This window comes from Crinia signifera, chromosome 6 (assembly GCF_055691185.1).
Source record: "Crinia signifera chromosome 6, ASM5569118v1, whole genome shotgun sequence".
Taxonomy (NCBI): domain Eukaryota; kingdom Metazoa; phylum Chordata; class Amphibia; order Anura; family Myobatrachidae; genus Crinia; species Crinia signifera.
In genome coordinates, this window is record NC_139222.1 from 110,489,079 (window position 1) to 110,506,403 (window position 17,325).

The window sequence follows — 17,325 nt, forward strand, 5'->3', positions numbered from 1 at the left end:
GTACTGCCATACTATCATTGTAATTGGAAATCATGTGCACTGTACAATGAAACTTTACCCTGTCAGAGTCAAATCTAAATGGAATATGAGAAATTCCTGTACTATAGTAAATAAATAATACACAAAGGGAGCCATTATTTAATTATTGTATGCTTGACCTGATAATAATAATGATATAGTTATCATTTGTGATTGCTAGTATTTGCACCTATAACACATTAAGGTCCCGATTCAGGTTGGCTCTGTAAGCTGCGAACATCGCAGCTTACCGAGCACCTGAGGCGCCGGCCACCGGGACGCCCACCCACCCTGCCACCGCTGACTCCCCTCGGTAACATGCAAGGGTATGTGTAACAAAAACACATCCCCTCGCATGCTGCCGATGCAGGATAAATCATTTGATGATTGCTGACCATCGGAATGACTTCTCCTGCCTTCACAAAACTTTTATTTGCGTGCGCCTGGACGAAGACGGGGTTGGCAGTTGATATCCTGTGGCGTCAGCCATATGTCCCTGGCAGGCATCAGCCCGGCCGCGTTCCCATGGGAACACCCATCAAACGCTGGGCGAGTCCCATTCCCACTGCCGTCCGCCCCGATGTTTGCGTCGTCACCAAAGCCATTTGCAAAGGGGGCTGCACATGCACATAGTAGAGCATGTGCGGTCCCCAAAACATCAGGTCGGGGCCGAACCCGCTATTTTGTGAGTCAACAAGAATCACCCCTTAATTGTCTCTGGGATGTACTATACTACTGATCCCTCTCCCTGTGCTTATTGCGATACATGCTGGAGTTTAGGAAGTTCTGCATACATTTCTATGGGGACTACTTTTGTGGTCAAAAATGTGGGAGATATCTTCAGAACATGTCTCTGGAATCAGGGCATAGTCTGCAAATATTCTATAGGGCTGTGCAGTGACAAATGCAGGACTTCTGGAAAGGGGTTTACAAATGTAGTCCACAATCTCCCACTCTACAGAACACTAGAGCAATTGCGGAAGTCTGGGGAACAGTAGAAGAACTTAGTAAGGACCCTGGAAATTAATGTAAACATTGGTCCTTCTATACAATGGATACAGTATGGAATACAGTATCATTATTCAACATTAACAGTGCCAAGTGAATTTGTCAAAAAAGGTGTGAAAATTGGCAAGCAAACGTTTTTTATTCATCATAATGCCCTGCAGGGCCGTTTCTAGAGGCGGACACAGGGCCTAGGGCGCCGGCCACTGGAGGGCAGCAGTTCAGAGCAGGCTCCCCCCTCTCCCTCCCCCCGGATGGAAGTGAGCGGAGGTGAACTCCCCCCCCCCCCCGGCTATATGCAGCAGGGGGGGTCCATGCGGTCTGAGGGGTGCCTGTGGCACAAGCCACGGTCTGAGGGGTCCCTGCTGCGCTATCCAGTGGGGGGGTCCGAGCAGTCTGAGGGGTATCTTCGGCGCCCCCACCACCCACAGCAACTTACAGATCCCTGTCGGGTGCCGCCGTCCATCATTGCTTCTGGGTTTGAAAACACTGGCCGCATGCTGATTGGCTGAGATTGCACCGGCCCTGGGCTGTCCGCACGGGGTGCCGCGGCCGATGAGGGCACTGCTGAAGTTGAGTGAGTCACTGTCACTCACTCTACATAAAGCAGGCTGCAGCCACGCTTGAGCTAGCATTGCTGCTGTTAATTAATGCCAACCTATCTCACGAATGCCTGGCCGGGGCGGCAGCAGCAGCAGCAGTGGCGGCTGCGCACCAGTGACACAGGCAGAGCTGTAAGGAGGAAGCCAGAGCTGCTGACAGGGCACTTCCTGTGTGTTTAGATTTCCCGCCTGGCAGCACATGGGGATAGTATTGTGTGAGCGATATACATGATTATGATGAAGGGGGGGGGGAAGGGACCCGGGCTGCAGATAAGGACGTGTTGTAGCTGCTAGATCCCCTTCGCAGAGAGGACCGGCTTTCCCACGTCTGCTTCTATGTTACTAGCAGCGCTGGGATGTTTCATACATACATACATACATACATACAGGAGGACCGAGATAAATGCAGACACATGAAGGATGGCTGCTGATTAAACAGACACACACACACACACAGATATATGTGTGTGTGTGTGTGTGTTTTTTCCAGGCATTAGTGAGACACACATAGATGTCCCGTCCTCTGTGTAACTTTTGCACCAGTGACACATTGGTGGTCACCTCAGTGCGACAGGTATATTAGCAGCAAGTGGAATATGCACCATGAACCCTCCAGAACATAGCACATGACTGCACATGCTGTCTGTGAAAACTGGTACATCCTATTTCCTTTTACTAAGCTGACTTTATTGAATGTGATGGCATTTTGGAATAAAAATCTCTACACTTTTTGTAATGTGCTTCAACAATAGCTTCATCGTGTACAGTAAGCTGCATATAGACTGTAAGCTCGCAAGCAGGACCCTCCTACCTCTATGTTTTATTACGGTTTCCAATTGTAATGTGCTGCACTATATTAGAAACTGCACTAAGGGCTAGGGATGGCCATCAATGGTATGAGGTATATTGTGTAATTGGCATCACTATGGGTGGGATAATATGTAATGTAATCATGGTGTGGGGCGTAATGTGTAATGGGCATCACGGTGGGGGGTGTAATGTGTAATTGGCATCACGGTGTGTGGTGTAATGAGCATCACAGTGTGCGGTGTAATGTGTAATGGGCATCATGGTGTGTGGCCTATTGTGTAATTGGCATTATGGATAAACAGTGTATAATGATTTAAGTAGCCTGTCATTGTTTGGGCTTGATTTGTGAAGCGTACTAGGTCACTGTGTGGGTCTATATGTCTATAAGTTTGATGTGACTGTGTGGCCTTCAGCCCACCAACTTAAGCGAAAGAGGACAACGACCATTCCTGCAGTAACCAATATCTGGTCATGTAGGTTGCAGGTGTAAGGTAATTATTCCCTGCTAGACCACACCGGTTATAACTAGGCCGTTCCCCTTATATTAAGCCACAATTTTTATTTCTTCGCACTGGGAGATAAATTGTCTAGAAACTGCCCTGATGACCTGTAATGTTTATCTTATATAGTGAATACAATCTTTTTTTACGCAACATTTTTTGTTTGAATTTATATAACAAATGTGACCGACGCTGGCATTTTTAGCAGATATTTTGCACATCTCTCACAGAGATGTTGGCACTCAAAGGATTAACATTGGCATTTAAATAATATAAATGATATAAATAAGTGGTCAAGAAAAGGTTACACATACACAAACATAATAGAACCAGTAATGCATTTTTAAAGCACACATTCTCCTACCTCATGGCAAGGCTTCTGTCTCTCTCTTTTTCCTGGCAGCTACTCTTTGGTCCAGTGCATTGATTGAGCGCTTAGATCAGGCATGGCCAACCTGTGGCCCTCCAGCTGTTGTGAAACGACACATCCCAGCATACCTTGCCATACTGTAGTTTTAGCATTCCCTAATAGCAAAACTGTGGCAAGGCATGATGGGACTTGTAGTTCCACAACAGCTGGAGGGCCATAGTTTGGCAATGCGTGGTTTAGATCCACAAACATAGCAAATTTGGTAGATGAAGCTGCCATTATTCAACATGTGCAGCAAACCTGCTCTGTCCCTTAAACTGCATGGTGTGGCAGCAGCTCTACTAATCATATTATATACCAGTGCTATTTTTGTCATAAATGTAACCACTTGTTAAGAGGAAGGGGTTTCTATGCAACTGTAACCCCCCTTCCCCTGTGTTTACATATGCTGCAGTGCAAACTCATTCCAAAAGTTTATCAATGAATAGGGCCTGTGCAAATGTAATAGTTAGTTCATAAAGGTGAGAGGGAGCCAAAGGATGCTGGGTAATTAACATTAACTGTTTAGTGCTCAGACTGTCCTCTCCCGGCTATACCCATCGTCCTTCCTGTGCCGCGTAGTGAATGAAGAAGAAAAGTGTTTTGGAGGCGAGCCAGTTAGGCAGCACTGCCAATTTTCAAAGGTGCTACAAATTGAGAATCCCTTATCAAAGTGCTTTGGCTTAGAAGTGTTTTGGATTTTGGAATATTTGCATAAACATATTAAGATATCTTGAAGATGATAACCAATTGTAAACACTGAATTCAGTAAGTTTCCTTATACACAGAAGGTAATGTTATACAATATTTTTAAAATTGTGTGCATAAAACAATGTTTGTGTATATTGAGCCATCAGAAAGCAAAGTTATCCTTACTTTTTGGATCCTTTTGGAATTTCAGACAAAGGATACTCAACTTCAGAGGTGAAACTACCATTGGCGCATTGCCACGGGGCCCCTGAGAACTAAGGGGCCCATTGCTGCCCAGACCACCATTGACTTCTTGGGTTGGGATAGAGCAGAGGGCCCAAATTATATTTTTACACCTGGGCCTGTCACTTACAAGTTCCACCACTGCTCAACTTTGACCAGTAGCAGCATTACTCATTAATAGGACATTGTAATGAACAATGGACATATGCATTAACTTACCATCTTGGAGGTAAATTCTGGGGGGTTGTCATTGACATCTGCGACAGTTATAATAGCTGTGGCCGTGTTTGACAATCCGTGGTTTAAGTTCCCCTCCATGTCTGTAGCTTGAATGACAACGGTGTACTGCTGGACTGTCTGCAGTAAAAGACATAGATTATATAGATTACTATGGTTATAATGTGACTATAAAGTAATAAGTCAAACATTCAGCGCAGAAACAATCTCCTAAATGAAATAATTAGTCCATCTAAAATTCCCGAGAAACGTGTTTAAAAATCATCATATTTTATATCATTTTACTTTCAATCCATTGTAAAAAAAATGAATGTTAAATGTACAGTACAAATGAATTGAATAATGTTGCTCTCTCTATACCACTGTTGTAACAATGGACTGAATAGTGGCGCACTGTTCTGTAATGAGCATTTCAGCTTTAAAGTGAATGATGTGACCTGGGACCAGTAGTTTCTAATCACAAATGCATCCATATCATTCGTATAATTGTCCAGTGAAGGCATTTATCATCCTCTGCAGAATTCCTTCAATAATGTAATTAAGGATTAGATTGGAAAGTCAGTGTGGATGGATATTTATGCTGGGACAGTCACAGGAAATAGACAGAAGACTGTAAATAATTAGTCTGCACTTGGATTACCAGGGGAAGGATTCTCCAGGGTGCAGAATTAGCCTATAATAGTGCATATTCTAGGATTGCAGTCACTGCAAATAAATCCTAAAATCCATGTTTATGGAAGGGAGAGATTAGGGGAAGTTAAGATGTTTCTTGCACCACACCTGGTGCCAATAATGACAATGCTGTCATGGTTAAAATGTTGGCATTAGAAATATACATAAAAATAAAACATCACTATTTGGGTTCAGTTTAGACAGACTTACCTTAAAAACACACTATACACATTATCGCCATGTCAATGTCGACATGGTAAATGTCAACGTGTTCATTGTCAACATACTATACCGTACTCTCCCATGGGGTCACCGTCTCAGACCATTGTCCATCAAATAGAACATTGCTAATTGCCAGTGTACAGCCTACATTCATTACAAGTCATCTACATTCTGGGTTGGATGACCAGTTCCTAAGGCCAATCTAAGGATCTAGAAATAGGCGAGAGCAATTGTCCAGTTTTCCTCACATTTCTTCATCTTTATTTTGCCTTTCTTCATCAATCCTTTTCTTGTTTATCATTGGATAGCTTTTACTCAACAAAATACCCCATCCTATTACAGTAGGTCTGTAATCTTCACCCCACCATTTGGCTGAGGCTACCTTCCCACTATGACTATGATTAGTCAGAGAGCCCTACCTGATCTGGAGTTTCACTGGACAGATCTTCAGCTCCATGAATTCCAACCCTGATGTGACTTTACCAGCCCATTATCTTGCTGGTTTGTTGGCATTATATCTGCTGGAATCAGGTTATTCCAGTGTTTCCCAAACTGTGTGTCGTGGTTCCCAGGGGTGCCTCAGGACACATACAGGGGTGCCCTGGGTTGGTGGTCCAGGACCAACTCAAATTATTAATGGTTAGTTATTTTTGAGCAAAAGCAGTGCTGGTGGCTGCCAATTATAAAATGTGTACAAACAGAAGCAAATCCTGCCCTTGACCCTAAGAATCACATATAAACCCAATCTAATTATTCTTTTTTGGCGTATGGGGTGCCACGAAAAAATTCTGATTCTCTAGGGTGCCGTGATTCAAAAAAGATTGGGAACCCCTGGGTTATTCTCTTAAATCTCTGCACAGTGCTTGCCCCTCCTGTCTCTTTGAGGGTTCTGTGGTGCTGATGCCCACTATTGTGTTGCAGTGACATCACCTGTGTCCTGAACTACTTTCTGATATACATAAACTCCTGCCACCCTGACCTCTTTATACTTGTACACAGGCTGTATTTGTATCCCCCTCATCTTATCCCCCTCTCACTGCTCCTCACCTCCCCTTGGTGGAATTGCTTGATATCTTCGGTGACTCACTGGGGTAGATTTTCTTGTTGCATAATCAACTGTGGCATTGGAGCTCAGTTGCACGGCCGGCAAGGGACAGTGTCAGATCCAGTTGCAGCAGTGTAAGATCTTCCACCAACACCATTCAGATACTATGGGATCTTTGGTTGTTGGTGAGCATGATGTTCCAGCTTCTTTTACTGAAACTGGACTTCAGTTGAGTGCATTTTTTACTGCACACCATGCCACAAAGTACCGATTATCTGTATTTTGTGCATATGCAGGACCCGTTGTACACATGCGCGAATGGGTCCTGCGTCAATGGACGAAGAACAACATCAGAATGGCAATATTTTTTTTCTCCAAATGGAGGTCTGTCACCACATTGCACTGGAGGGAATAGGCAAGGACATAGATTTCTGAGCCTCTAGGTAGCAGCTGTGGCAACTGGCATACGCGGGTGTTGCTGGGGAAGATCGAATGCTGTGTCTTTACCATAACAGTGCTCTCATTGCTGCTTCTAAGTAAGCAGCACCGCTAGCAACTCAATTCACATCTAACTGAAGGCCATGTTTATTCTTGCTCTAGCGGTAGCAGTGCTTATTCTGCTTTCCTTTTGGTAAATTAAAATCTGGTTGTTCCATTAATATAAATTGTGACCTTTAATCCAATGTAGCCATGTCTGTGTCTTTAGTTTATTTTAGCATACGTATAGCTAAGAGGTTCTTACGGTTGCAATAGAGTGATGGACTTATTATGGGGGTTATTCTAGTTCATTCTTTCTGACAAAATCCTTCTTAGATGGACAAAACCATGTGCACTGCGGGTGGGGTAGATGTAACTTGTGCAGAGAGAATTAGATTTGGGTGGGGTTTTTCTTCAAAGTGAGATCTATATTGCAGTGTAAAATAAAGAAGCCAGTATTTACCCTGCACAGAAACAAAATAACTCACCCAAATCTAATTCTATCTGCACATGTTACATCTGCCCCCCTGCAGTGCACATGGTTTTGTCCATCTAAGAAGGATTTTGTCAGAAAGAATGAACTAGAATAAACCCCTATATGACTTATTATATATTTACTACACAAAAGGAGGAGTAAGTAATGTCCTCCACATCCCTTCACCAGAGCAGGCTGAGTGACGTATCCATGTGAATAAACATTTGAGGACAGAGCAGTGACAACCTGCATTGTGAGTCTGTGACAGTGCTCCAGAAAAGCCAACTTCTCCAAATCAGAAGAGATTTAGGGAAGTGGCAGGAGAAATCCATAGTTGGGCAAAATACATTTTAAATCAATGCTTCTAATCCAAACTGACTTTCCTTCCTGACTGCGTGGTTGAACTGTGAGTGAACTGCATGAAGCTCCTGTGCACAGAGAGAGCTCAGTCTGACAGTATCAGGAAAACAGCTTACTTTCACTGTAATGTACTGTACACTTCCTACCAGCTCTGTCTGCGCATTGCAGGTCTATAGGATAGCAAATCACTGGTGTGCTCTCAGTTCTAAGACAGAGATCTGCATTCTTATAGAACAACAACATATAGGCATGCTTTAACCAACACATATCCAGGGAAGAGTTATTCCTGAATAATAGGACCAATTTTACCATTGCTAGAGTTGGAATTACCTGGAAGGTTTAGGCATAACTCCAACTGTCCTGCGGTGGTGGTGGTGGGTGGGGTAGTTGAGAACCCCCGTCACTTGCTGCTCTGCTTAGCAGAGCAGCAGTGAATAGATCCTGTGCACAGCATGTAATCACTGTAAAGGTGGCCATACACACGCAGATTTATCTTCAGATCTGGCTGGTTGGAACAAAAACATGGTTATGGATGAGAGCAAAGATCTGAAGATAAATCTTACTAGTGTATTGGCACCTTAAGAGGGGGACAGGGGCCATAACAGCAGCTCACAGAGCACTGGTCATGCCCATAGGCGTGCGCAGCACATTTTATAAGGGGGTGCACCGTCAAAGGGGTGTCTAACACCGCCAATCAGCCGTGACTACCATCATCTATTGACACTCGCTACAATATAAAAGGTCTCTCAGCCACACCATAATCTCCTGCCAATTTAATTTTTTATTTTGTAATTACTCTGTGTAACAGTACATGCAAATAAATTCAAAAGCAACTATATGGATGACTCAGGTACAGTATGTAGTGATATAACAGCAGTCTAGTACAATTAACAAGGCAAATTGCATATAATTGATTGATGGGTGCTTCTTTTAATGGAATACAGTTTTAAAAAGCAAAAGTCTTTGGTAAAACATATTGCTGGTATTGCTAATGGCAGGGAAGTGTTCATAAGGGTGGGCAAAGCATTAGGGGGTGCCTGTGCACCCCTAACACTCAATATGCGCACACCTATGGTCATGCCTTACAGTGGTGGAAACTGTAAGGCATGACCAGGAAGTGCTTAGCTCATAGGCCATGACCCCATCCACAAGGTCACACCCCCTAATTTGTCCGTCCTGCAAGCAAGTGAAGAATAGTTGGAAGGTATGGTTTAGGAGTCTATGTACTGAACATTGGAGAGAGATACGGTGGACGGAGATAAAGTACCAAACAACTCAGGACATTTTTCAAATGCAGCCTGTAACATGACAGTTAGGAGCTGATTGGTACTTTATCTGTCTCCAATGCGTAATACATAGACCCCTTAGTTTTTTTCCAATATCTCAGTGGACACAGGCTGCTTACAGCTGCTCTATTGCTTTTAGATGGTCATAGACTTCCATATATATTCTATTACTAAACTTCATTTTGTATAAAAAAAACAAACTTAAACTGACAGTTATGTAAAACAAAGAGCCCACTACTTACCACTTGCTGCCAGAAGACTATTACATGTCACTATTACATGTCGCCATGACTGTACTTTAATTCACACTATATCTTAATAGATAAGTACACTTTGATGCGCATAGTGATTCCAATTTCCACTTATTTCCTTGATGTGCTGTCTCAGCCCAGGAAAGGTTACACATGCTGATAATTGTATGTATGCGATTCCAATCACACTAAATACCCGTTCTGCAGCTACGACAACAAAGACTTGTCTTTGTGGTGTTCACAGCACGAACACTGCCACCCAAATCAGAATTTGATGAATAAATTAATTAAAGCAGATAATGGTTGATAATGATTTTCATTAGCAAGAGAACCAATCCTTAGTCCTCTCTAGCTTTGTGATGATTAGAATCTGACACACAGTTTGCCACTGCTGAATACAAGCAGCATCTGGGGGAGTGTTAAGGGCACAGAGGTGCTTTGGGGAGAAAATAATTTACAACAGCAATGTGAAACCTCAGTGACGGATCAGGTTCTCTAGCGCTGAAATAATAGGAGGAAGTGTCCAGACAAGAACTAGAGAGACCTGCATAATCCAGTGTCAGCTGATCAGGCAATGTTGCCCTTTGGATAGATAGATGAGTTCTAAGAGGTACTCGTACTCTGTAATAAGTGTCTGAACTCATTCTTCTCACCCTGTATGATAATTCATTATACTTCATCACAGCCTGCAGTGAACCTGTCACTTCTCTGCACAAATGTCCATTCTCCTGGGCTCCTCAACACCTTACATGTAAGTGCCAGACTTATCTGGAAGACATCCATCTCTTTTGGGGTTTGAAGTATGGGAGAAGAGACTTTTATTGAAAATGTATCATAATAATGGCTGAGAAAAAGAAACATTATCTTTAACAGCCGGACAGCAATGTTCGCTCAGGACTGAACTGTCCATCGTTTGTACAGTGTGCTATACAGTGACCTGCAACTGTAAATTAAATCAGGCAATCATTGCATGTACTCTCCCTTGTAGACCAGCAGAGGTTGAAGACTAATCCTCGGTTCCTCATCCTATCACATATCACCCCTATTTATTATTTTTTTTGCAACATTACATAAAATGTTCATTAATTAGTAAAATATATATATTATGAAAAGGATAACATACCCTGGATAAGAAATAAAGAGTTGTCTTTATTACCAGCCATACAGCTGATCACAGGTTTTACAGCATGCAATACACAGGCTTCACAAGTGGGTACAACAACACAGACGTCCTATTGCCTAGCCACTAACAGGCATTGGGAATATTGACCCTCTGCCCTGAACAGATATTTCACAACAAATCACAGGTATTGTGATAACTAACCAATCGATGGTTTCCAGAAGATCTTAGGAAAAGCCTGGACTGGATCTAATCAGTTCTACTGCTGCCATGTAGTCTTATACATATGGGGCATGTAGCACAGTTTTTTTAAAATCAAAACCAGTGATCCTGCACATTCTTATGTGATACAGGATATTCCCCCCCCCCCCCACGCCCCTCTTGACTTTTTTTTTTCTTACCATCATAACAGAGAGAAAGTTTGTCACACATCACCCCCATGATTTGCATTCAATCTGTAGTAATCGCAAATCAAAGACATTATCAGAAAGCCCAGATATGCCACAAGTTTGCCGGGACAGGACACAGAAGTTTTTTAATTAAGCTTCCACTTAACTACTATGTATGTAACATTATGTTCTTGCCACTTAGTTTTGCAAAGTGCATGAAATTTGAAGAAGGATCAACCATCCATAGAAGAAGACACAAAATACACAATACAGCTCCACCCACCTCCTGTTCTCTTATATTTTCTCCACAGCTTCCTAAAGGGAGGTAGGATTAGTGGGCAAAAATGGCCACTATATAAGTTCATAAGGACCTACTGACATCACTGCGAATGGACAGGGTGCTTTCCATAGTCCAATCCAAATAAATGTCTGTCCCTGAAGGCCACAGGTGCGCTTTAAAAAACAGAACTGAAAAGGAGCTTAGAAAAACACAGACAACAACATAAATTCATTTCTCCAGCATCCAAAGTGCTTCATTCATCTCCTGCCAATTAGTCCATAAATAACCCAATTAGTAAGGAACTTGAGATGAATGAGGCTAGAAGCGGGGACATACAGGTCTATGTACATGAGAGGAGAGACACTGAAGACCTAAACCACTAATTTAAGTGTCTCCTGACATTTGTAATTAAGTAAAAATGCTATAATTACCCAGCTCTCGAATAATTAGACATCTTTACAATTATATAACAAGGGTTTTTTTTGTTGTTTTCTTGTATTTTTTATTATTGTTGATTTGTTATTTTTTATTCTTTTATAATCTCATCACACTGCAAAGGACAGATGAGGTAAATGACCGAAATATTATTCAGAAGTTCAAGAAGACATGGTTCATATACAATAAAACAGGGATTACTTATGTCTACAGCCTTTTGCTACACACATTACAAAGTAATAACTCACCCTTTGTCTGCCCTATCCTTGGGAGGGATTGCTCACATTTAGAAATGTTGGAAATAGGTTTTCTAGATCATTTGGAAATAGTGACACATGACCATAGGTGTGCGCACATTGAGTGTTAGGGGTGCACAGGCACCCCCTAATGCTGTGTCCCACCCTCATGAAAACCTCTGCTGCTAACAATACCAGCAATACCCTTAACTAAAGACTTTTGCTTTTTAGAACGGTATTCCATTTAAAGAAGTTCCCATCAATCAATTCTATGTGTTTGCATTGTTAATTGAACTAGACCATTGTCATATCACTAAATACCTGCGTCATCCATATATGTTCATGACTGTATTTGCATGTGCTGTTACCCAGAGTAATTCGAAGATTACAACTGAAATAGGCAGGAGATTAGGGTGTGGCTGAGAGACTTTTTATATTGTAGCGAGTGCCAATAGATGACGGAAGACACGCCTGATTGGTGGTGTTAGACTCACCCAATAGGTGGAGCTATGCACACTCCTTTGACGGTGCACCCCTAATAAAATGTGCTGCGCACGCCTTTGCACATGACTCAGCATGGTCTGTCATAAAAACCTTATTTATGAAGCGGAGAAAACCTTAACTTGTCTCTAATTGCTATCGGCATCTTTGAATGGCGTTAGCAGCTGATGCCTATACCTGCAGCCCGCTCAGAGTGGTTACATGCGCCTCCCCCCATCCTCATACTAAGCTTATTCTGCTCACAGATGCGCATGCTTAGTGAGTAGGCGAAGATAGAAAAGGAGGAACAGCTAGTCTCTTATTGGAGTCACTGTCCTACATGAGTTTATCAATAAAATGGTCCAAAATACCATGTCTTATTGCTGCAAATAAAATGAGAAATGATACTTCATAGCCTGTTGTTGTTGTAGATGTACTGTATTGTATAGGAGCCACTGCGATTTCCATGGTGGGATAAAGGCACTGTATAAAGCCCTAACAAAATTTCCCTAGTGCCTTTAAAACATAATTTTTTCAGGGTTTACGTTAAAGTGGTCCAGGAGAGGTTGTGGAACTCATTTAAGTATCAGGAGGGGTGGGCCTTAGGTGGAGGAGAACCATGGAGCCACCAGCCTGAAGAAGGAAAATGTGGGATGTGGCTACATTATCTATTGACATGGGTGGTGTTTTTCTGTTGGAATTACTGTGCAGGGCCATGGTGGAGGTGAAAATAATTTCCCCTACCATTACAAGTGGTGGAACTCAGTTCCACCCAATACCCCTTCACGTTAGCAAATGCATATATGGATTGTCGGTACTTGTTTCCTAGCATGGCGCCCATCGCATCGCATACCATAAGGCATACGTTGGTATGCAATGCGATGCGATACGATGTTAGCCGATGTTATACAATTTTAAATTGTATATCACCGAAGTGTATGCCACTTAATGGGTGTTTTCAATGTTAAATGTGCCCCCTATAAGATAAATAATTGTATAAGCACCGTAATAGGTGCTAACAATGTTAAAAGCACCCCCACGCCACCCGTACTATGAACGACAACCCGAAGCGCGGCGAGCGCAGCGAGCCCGCGAGGGGCGGCGGTACGCGTCCTCCGACCTTGTCATACCCCCACTATCCACGTCGGCGTGGAGTTGATTCTATATAGTGTGGCGAGCGCAGCGAGCCACCAAGCCTGAAGCGTGGCGAGCGCACGCGGAATACATGTGAAGTAATGCGCGTCCGCTCGCCACACTTCCGGCTCGGTGGCTCGCCGCACTCGCCACACTTTATAAATTCAACTCCACGCCGACGTGGATAGTGGGGGTATGAAAAGGTCAGAGGACGCGTACCGCCGTCCCTCGCGGGCTCGCTGCGCTCGCCACGCTTCAGGTTGGCGTTGATAGTGGCGGTGGCGTGGGGTTGCATTTAACATTGTAAGCACCTATTAAGGTGCTTATACAATTAAAAATTGTATATACAATTTAAAATCGCATCGCATTGAATTGTATGCCATTGTATGCCATATAAAATGGTATACAATTTTAAATTGAATACAATGCCATACGAATGAATATCGTGGGCGCTGTGCTAGGAAACAAGTACCGGATTGTCATATAGAGAAAGGAACTGCCACAACTGTCTTCTCTATCATCTGCCTTATCCATAATGACAAAGGATATCTATTTTTTTTAACTATAACTGCTCAATTTGCTGTCAGGTGTGTATAAAATGCCACATACAATATTTGTACATTTTCCAGCAAGGGAGAGGAAAGTAACGGTTATGGATCATTGGATAGTCAGCAACTAAGTTGACATCACTAGGTCGACATGCATGAAGGTCGACCAGGAGGTAGGTCAACAGGGTCACTAGGTCGACATGGGGAAGGTCAACAGTCAAAAGTTTGACATGGGGTTTTTTCACTTTTTTTTGTCCTGAATGTCGACACATGTTGACCTTTTGACTGTCAACCTCCCCCATGCCAACCTAATGACCCTGTTGACCTAACCCCATGTCGACCTTCATGCATGTCAACCTAGTGGTGTCGACCTAGTGGTTGTAGACATAGTGACCGTATCCCAAAGTAACAATAAATAATTATTTCTAACTGTATTGGAATAGACATACACTGTGCCCATCTCACTTCCAAGGTAGTTTTACCATTTCACCTTGGGATATCCCTTAGCAGCAGTAACCTGACTGGCTGCCACTACACACCGGAAGAGTCAACTGCTCACTAATCTTCGGAAGGTAGCTATTGCTATAACCACAAGGTTACTTCACTGTAACCTATGTGTAATGTGAGTGCAGATGCTGCACCACCTCTTTGTTGGTGATCTTGGATGGCTGTTCTTGACTGTTTACTTAGTATCAGGTGTGCAGGGCAGCAGAACGATGACTTAGATGGCTGGGTCACACACACATAACGGGAAAGATTAGAGGTGGCTGTTTTCTGTAGGTCATAAGATTTCCTCAGACAGAGGAGTCATGCAGACAGAGAGCGGGATCTATAATAATAACAACTGTGTTTATAGCTAAATAGTAGCTCTTAAAAGAGCTGTTACACTCCCCTGCTGTGATGTAGTGATGATACACATGGAAGAATTTCAGAAGGTATACAGAAAGGCCTTTTATACAGCTCTTTACAGGCAGGCTGGCAGACAGTAATACAGGACTCTGGGTGAAATTTCATAGGATGAGAAATACAGAAAGTGAGAGATTTGGTAAGAAATCGCCAGTTTTTTTTTTAAAGCGGCAATCATTTACACTGAAAAATCACTGCAAAAAGTCTCCCAATCTAGCTTGATTCACAACATTGAATTTGAACCATTCTAGAAATTTGCAGGCTGTCTAACACTGTGGGGAGTATTCAATGTTATTATTCTCCATGTGCAGCAAATCCTGTTTAGGATTCGCTGCACATTTGCAGCGTTCAGGAGGGCTGCGGCATTCGCTGCCAGCCCTCTCTGTCACCCTATTCAATGCAGCAGGGGCTCGCTGCCCTTGCTGGCGAATTTTAACCCCTGCGGCAAAAGCCGCAGGGAGCCTGGGGGATGGAGGCAGGCAGGGAGATGTATGCCTCCCCAGAGGCGTAACTACTTTTTTTGCGCCCCCCCCCCCCGCCGGACATTTCGGACGCCCCCCGAAATATTAACCCCCTCCTTACCCGTCCCCATTGCCGCCGGCGCTTCTGCCTCTAACCCGACACGCAGATCTGTTTCGGGTGACGGGCGGTCCCCGGCTCCAGCTGCAGTGCTAATATAATAACAGACACTCGGAAAATGACTGCCCCCATACAGCATTATGGGGGCAGCCATTTTCCGAGTGTCTGTTATTATATTAGCACTGCAGCCGGAGCCGGGGACCGCCCATCACCCGACACAGATCTGCGTGTCGGCTTAGAGGCAGCGGCGCCGGCGGCAATGGGGTAAGGAGGGGGAGGGCAGGAGTCGGGAGCCGGGACCAGGTGGTAACTATAGTCCCGCAGACCTCCCAGGCACCCACACCTGCCTAGCGCCTCCCCGCCACCGCGGGGGCTGCGGGACTATAGTTACGCCACTGAGCCTCCCTGCCTGTGCCAGAATTTGTGGGGGAGGGGTCCCGGGGCACAGGCAGCAGAGGCTGCCCCCCGGGAATGCTGGCACGGGGGGTAGGGAGCCGCTTCTCTGGTCCCGCACGTAACAAGCCGGGACCAGAGTGAAGTGAATATATGAATATCTAATGAAAAAAATTTAAATTAAATAAAAATTAAATATATATGAATGTGCTTCAAGCACATGAATAAAAAAGCATGCCCCGTCACAGAAAAAAAATCTGATTATTTGACACAAAAAAAACAAAAAAAAACTTTATTTTAAAAGATCACTTTCCAGTTCACCTTAAAAAGATGTTGAATGCAAAACGGTGAATCATGGCAAAAATCAGGGAGAAAGCAATTCGCCATCCTAGCATTGAATACACTCTCGGCAAATCCCAGTGAAAACATCATTGAAATACACCAGCGAATCGCAGCGAGCATGATCACTGCAAGGAGTGAAAACAGCCTGATTCGCCCCCCAAAAAACGATGAATACTGGCCTGTGTGTAAAGCACACATTAAACACCACATAGATTGGGCACAAAACAACCAATCATCTTTTGTCATTTATCTAGCACAGTGTTTAAGATAAAAGGAGCAGCTTGGTTGCTTTGGGCAACTTCTCTCCTCAAGGCTTTATACATCTCCCCTATTTGTCCTCTACAATGATTCCAGGGTCTTGTTACCCCTTTCAAGTAAAACATATACTGCATGTACAAACGCAAAACATCAGTGCCCAGTGTAAATGTGCGGGGGACCGATTTGATTAGAAACACCCCCCCCCCCAGCTTATTATACGTAGATTCTTGCTTTAATAAAATGCTGCATTTGGCTCTTTGACTATTATAAGGTGTGTTATTGATTGATTTGACCCCTGGGAGGTCTATTTATTCATTTACTTTTTTAATCTGTTTAACTCTGAGAGCAAAGGGCAGAATTATCAAAGGGCAAAAATTGACAACAGCTCTTGTTTCATTTGGCTTATGAGTTTGAAAAACAGGGTGTGCTCCCTACCACCAGTGCTGTGCCTAAACGCGTGCAAAGGGGGCCGTGCGATCGAAGTGGGCTTTCTCCCGAAGGAGAAGGGCCCCGTTTTTCCCCTAACCGCCGAAGAGGGGAAAATAGGGAACGTCGAAGCTTAGAGAGACCCTCATTCCTCAACCACCGGAAGGGTTAGGACGGTGGGTCCTCCGCACCCGACGGTTTGGAGAGACCCTCAGTAGACTTCCCTCCGCCTTGCGGCTCGGGGTCGTCCTCGAGGGGACCGAAGCTCTCCCCAAAAGGCGAGAGCTTCGGCACCTTGGGGAAATTAAAGGCCCATAAGGGTCGACCACACTACCCAAAAAAACATGACAAACTACAGAAAACGTGAAAAGTGCACGAATGTGAGAAGAAGAGAAATAAATAATAAAGAGGACCCCAGCCAGAAGGCCAGGGTGGGGGTGTGAAAAATTGTCCTACCCCATCCAAAAGGACGAGGTAAGGATGTGAAGCGCTAACCT

At 43.8% G+C, this 17,325-nt stretch overlaps 1 protein-coding gene across 2 annotated transcripts in view; it reads right to left on the bottom strand.

Moving 5' to 3' along the window:
- The window catches only part of CDH4 (cadherin 4), a 724,604-nt gene that overhangs the window by 56,292 nt on the left and 650,987 nt on the right, over nt 1-17,325 (bottom strand). For both annotated transcript variants that reach the window (XM_083146826.1, XM_083146825.1), the window contains exon 8: nt 4,497-4,634. In XM_083146826.1, coding sequence (XP_083002952.1) covers nt 4,497-4,634 — 138 coding nt within the window. The remainder of the gene's footprint in view (nt 1-4,496; nt 4,635-17,325) is intronic.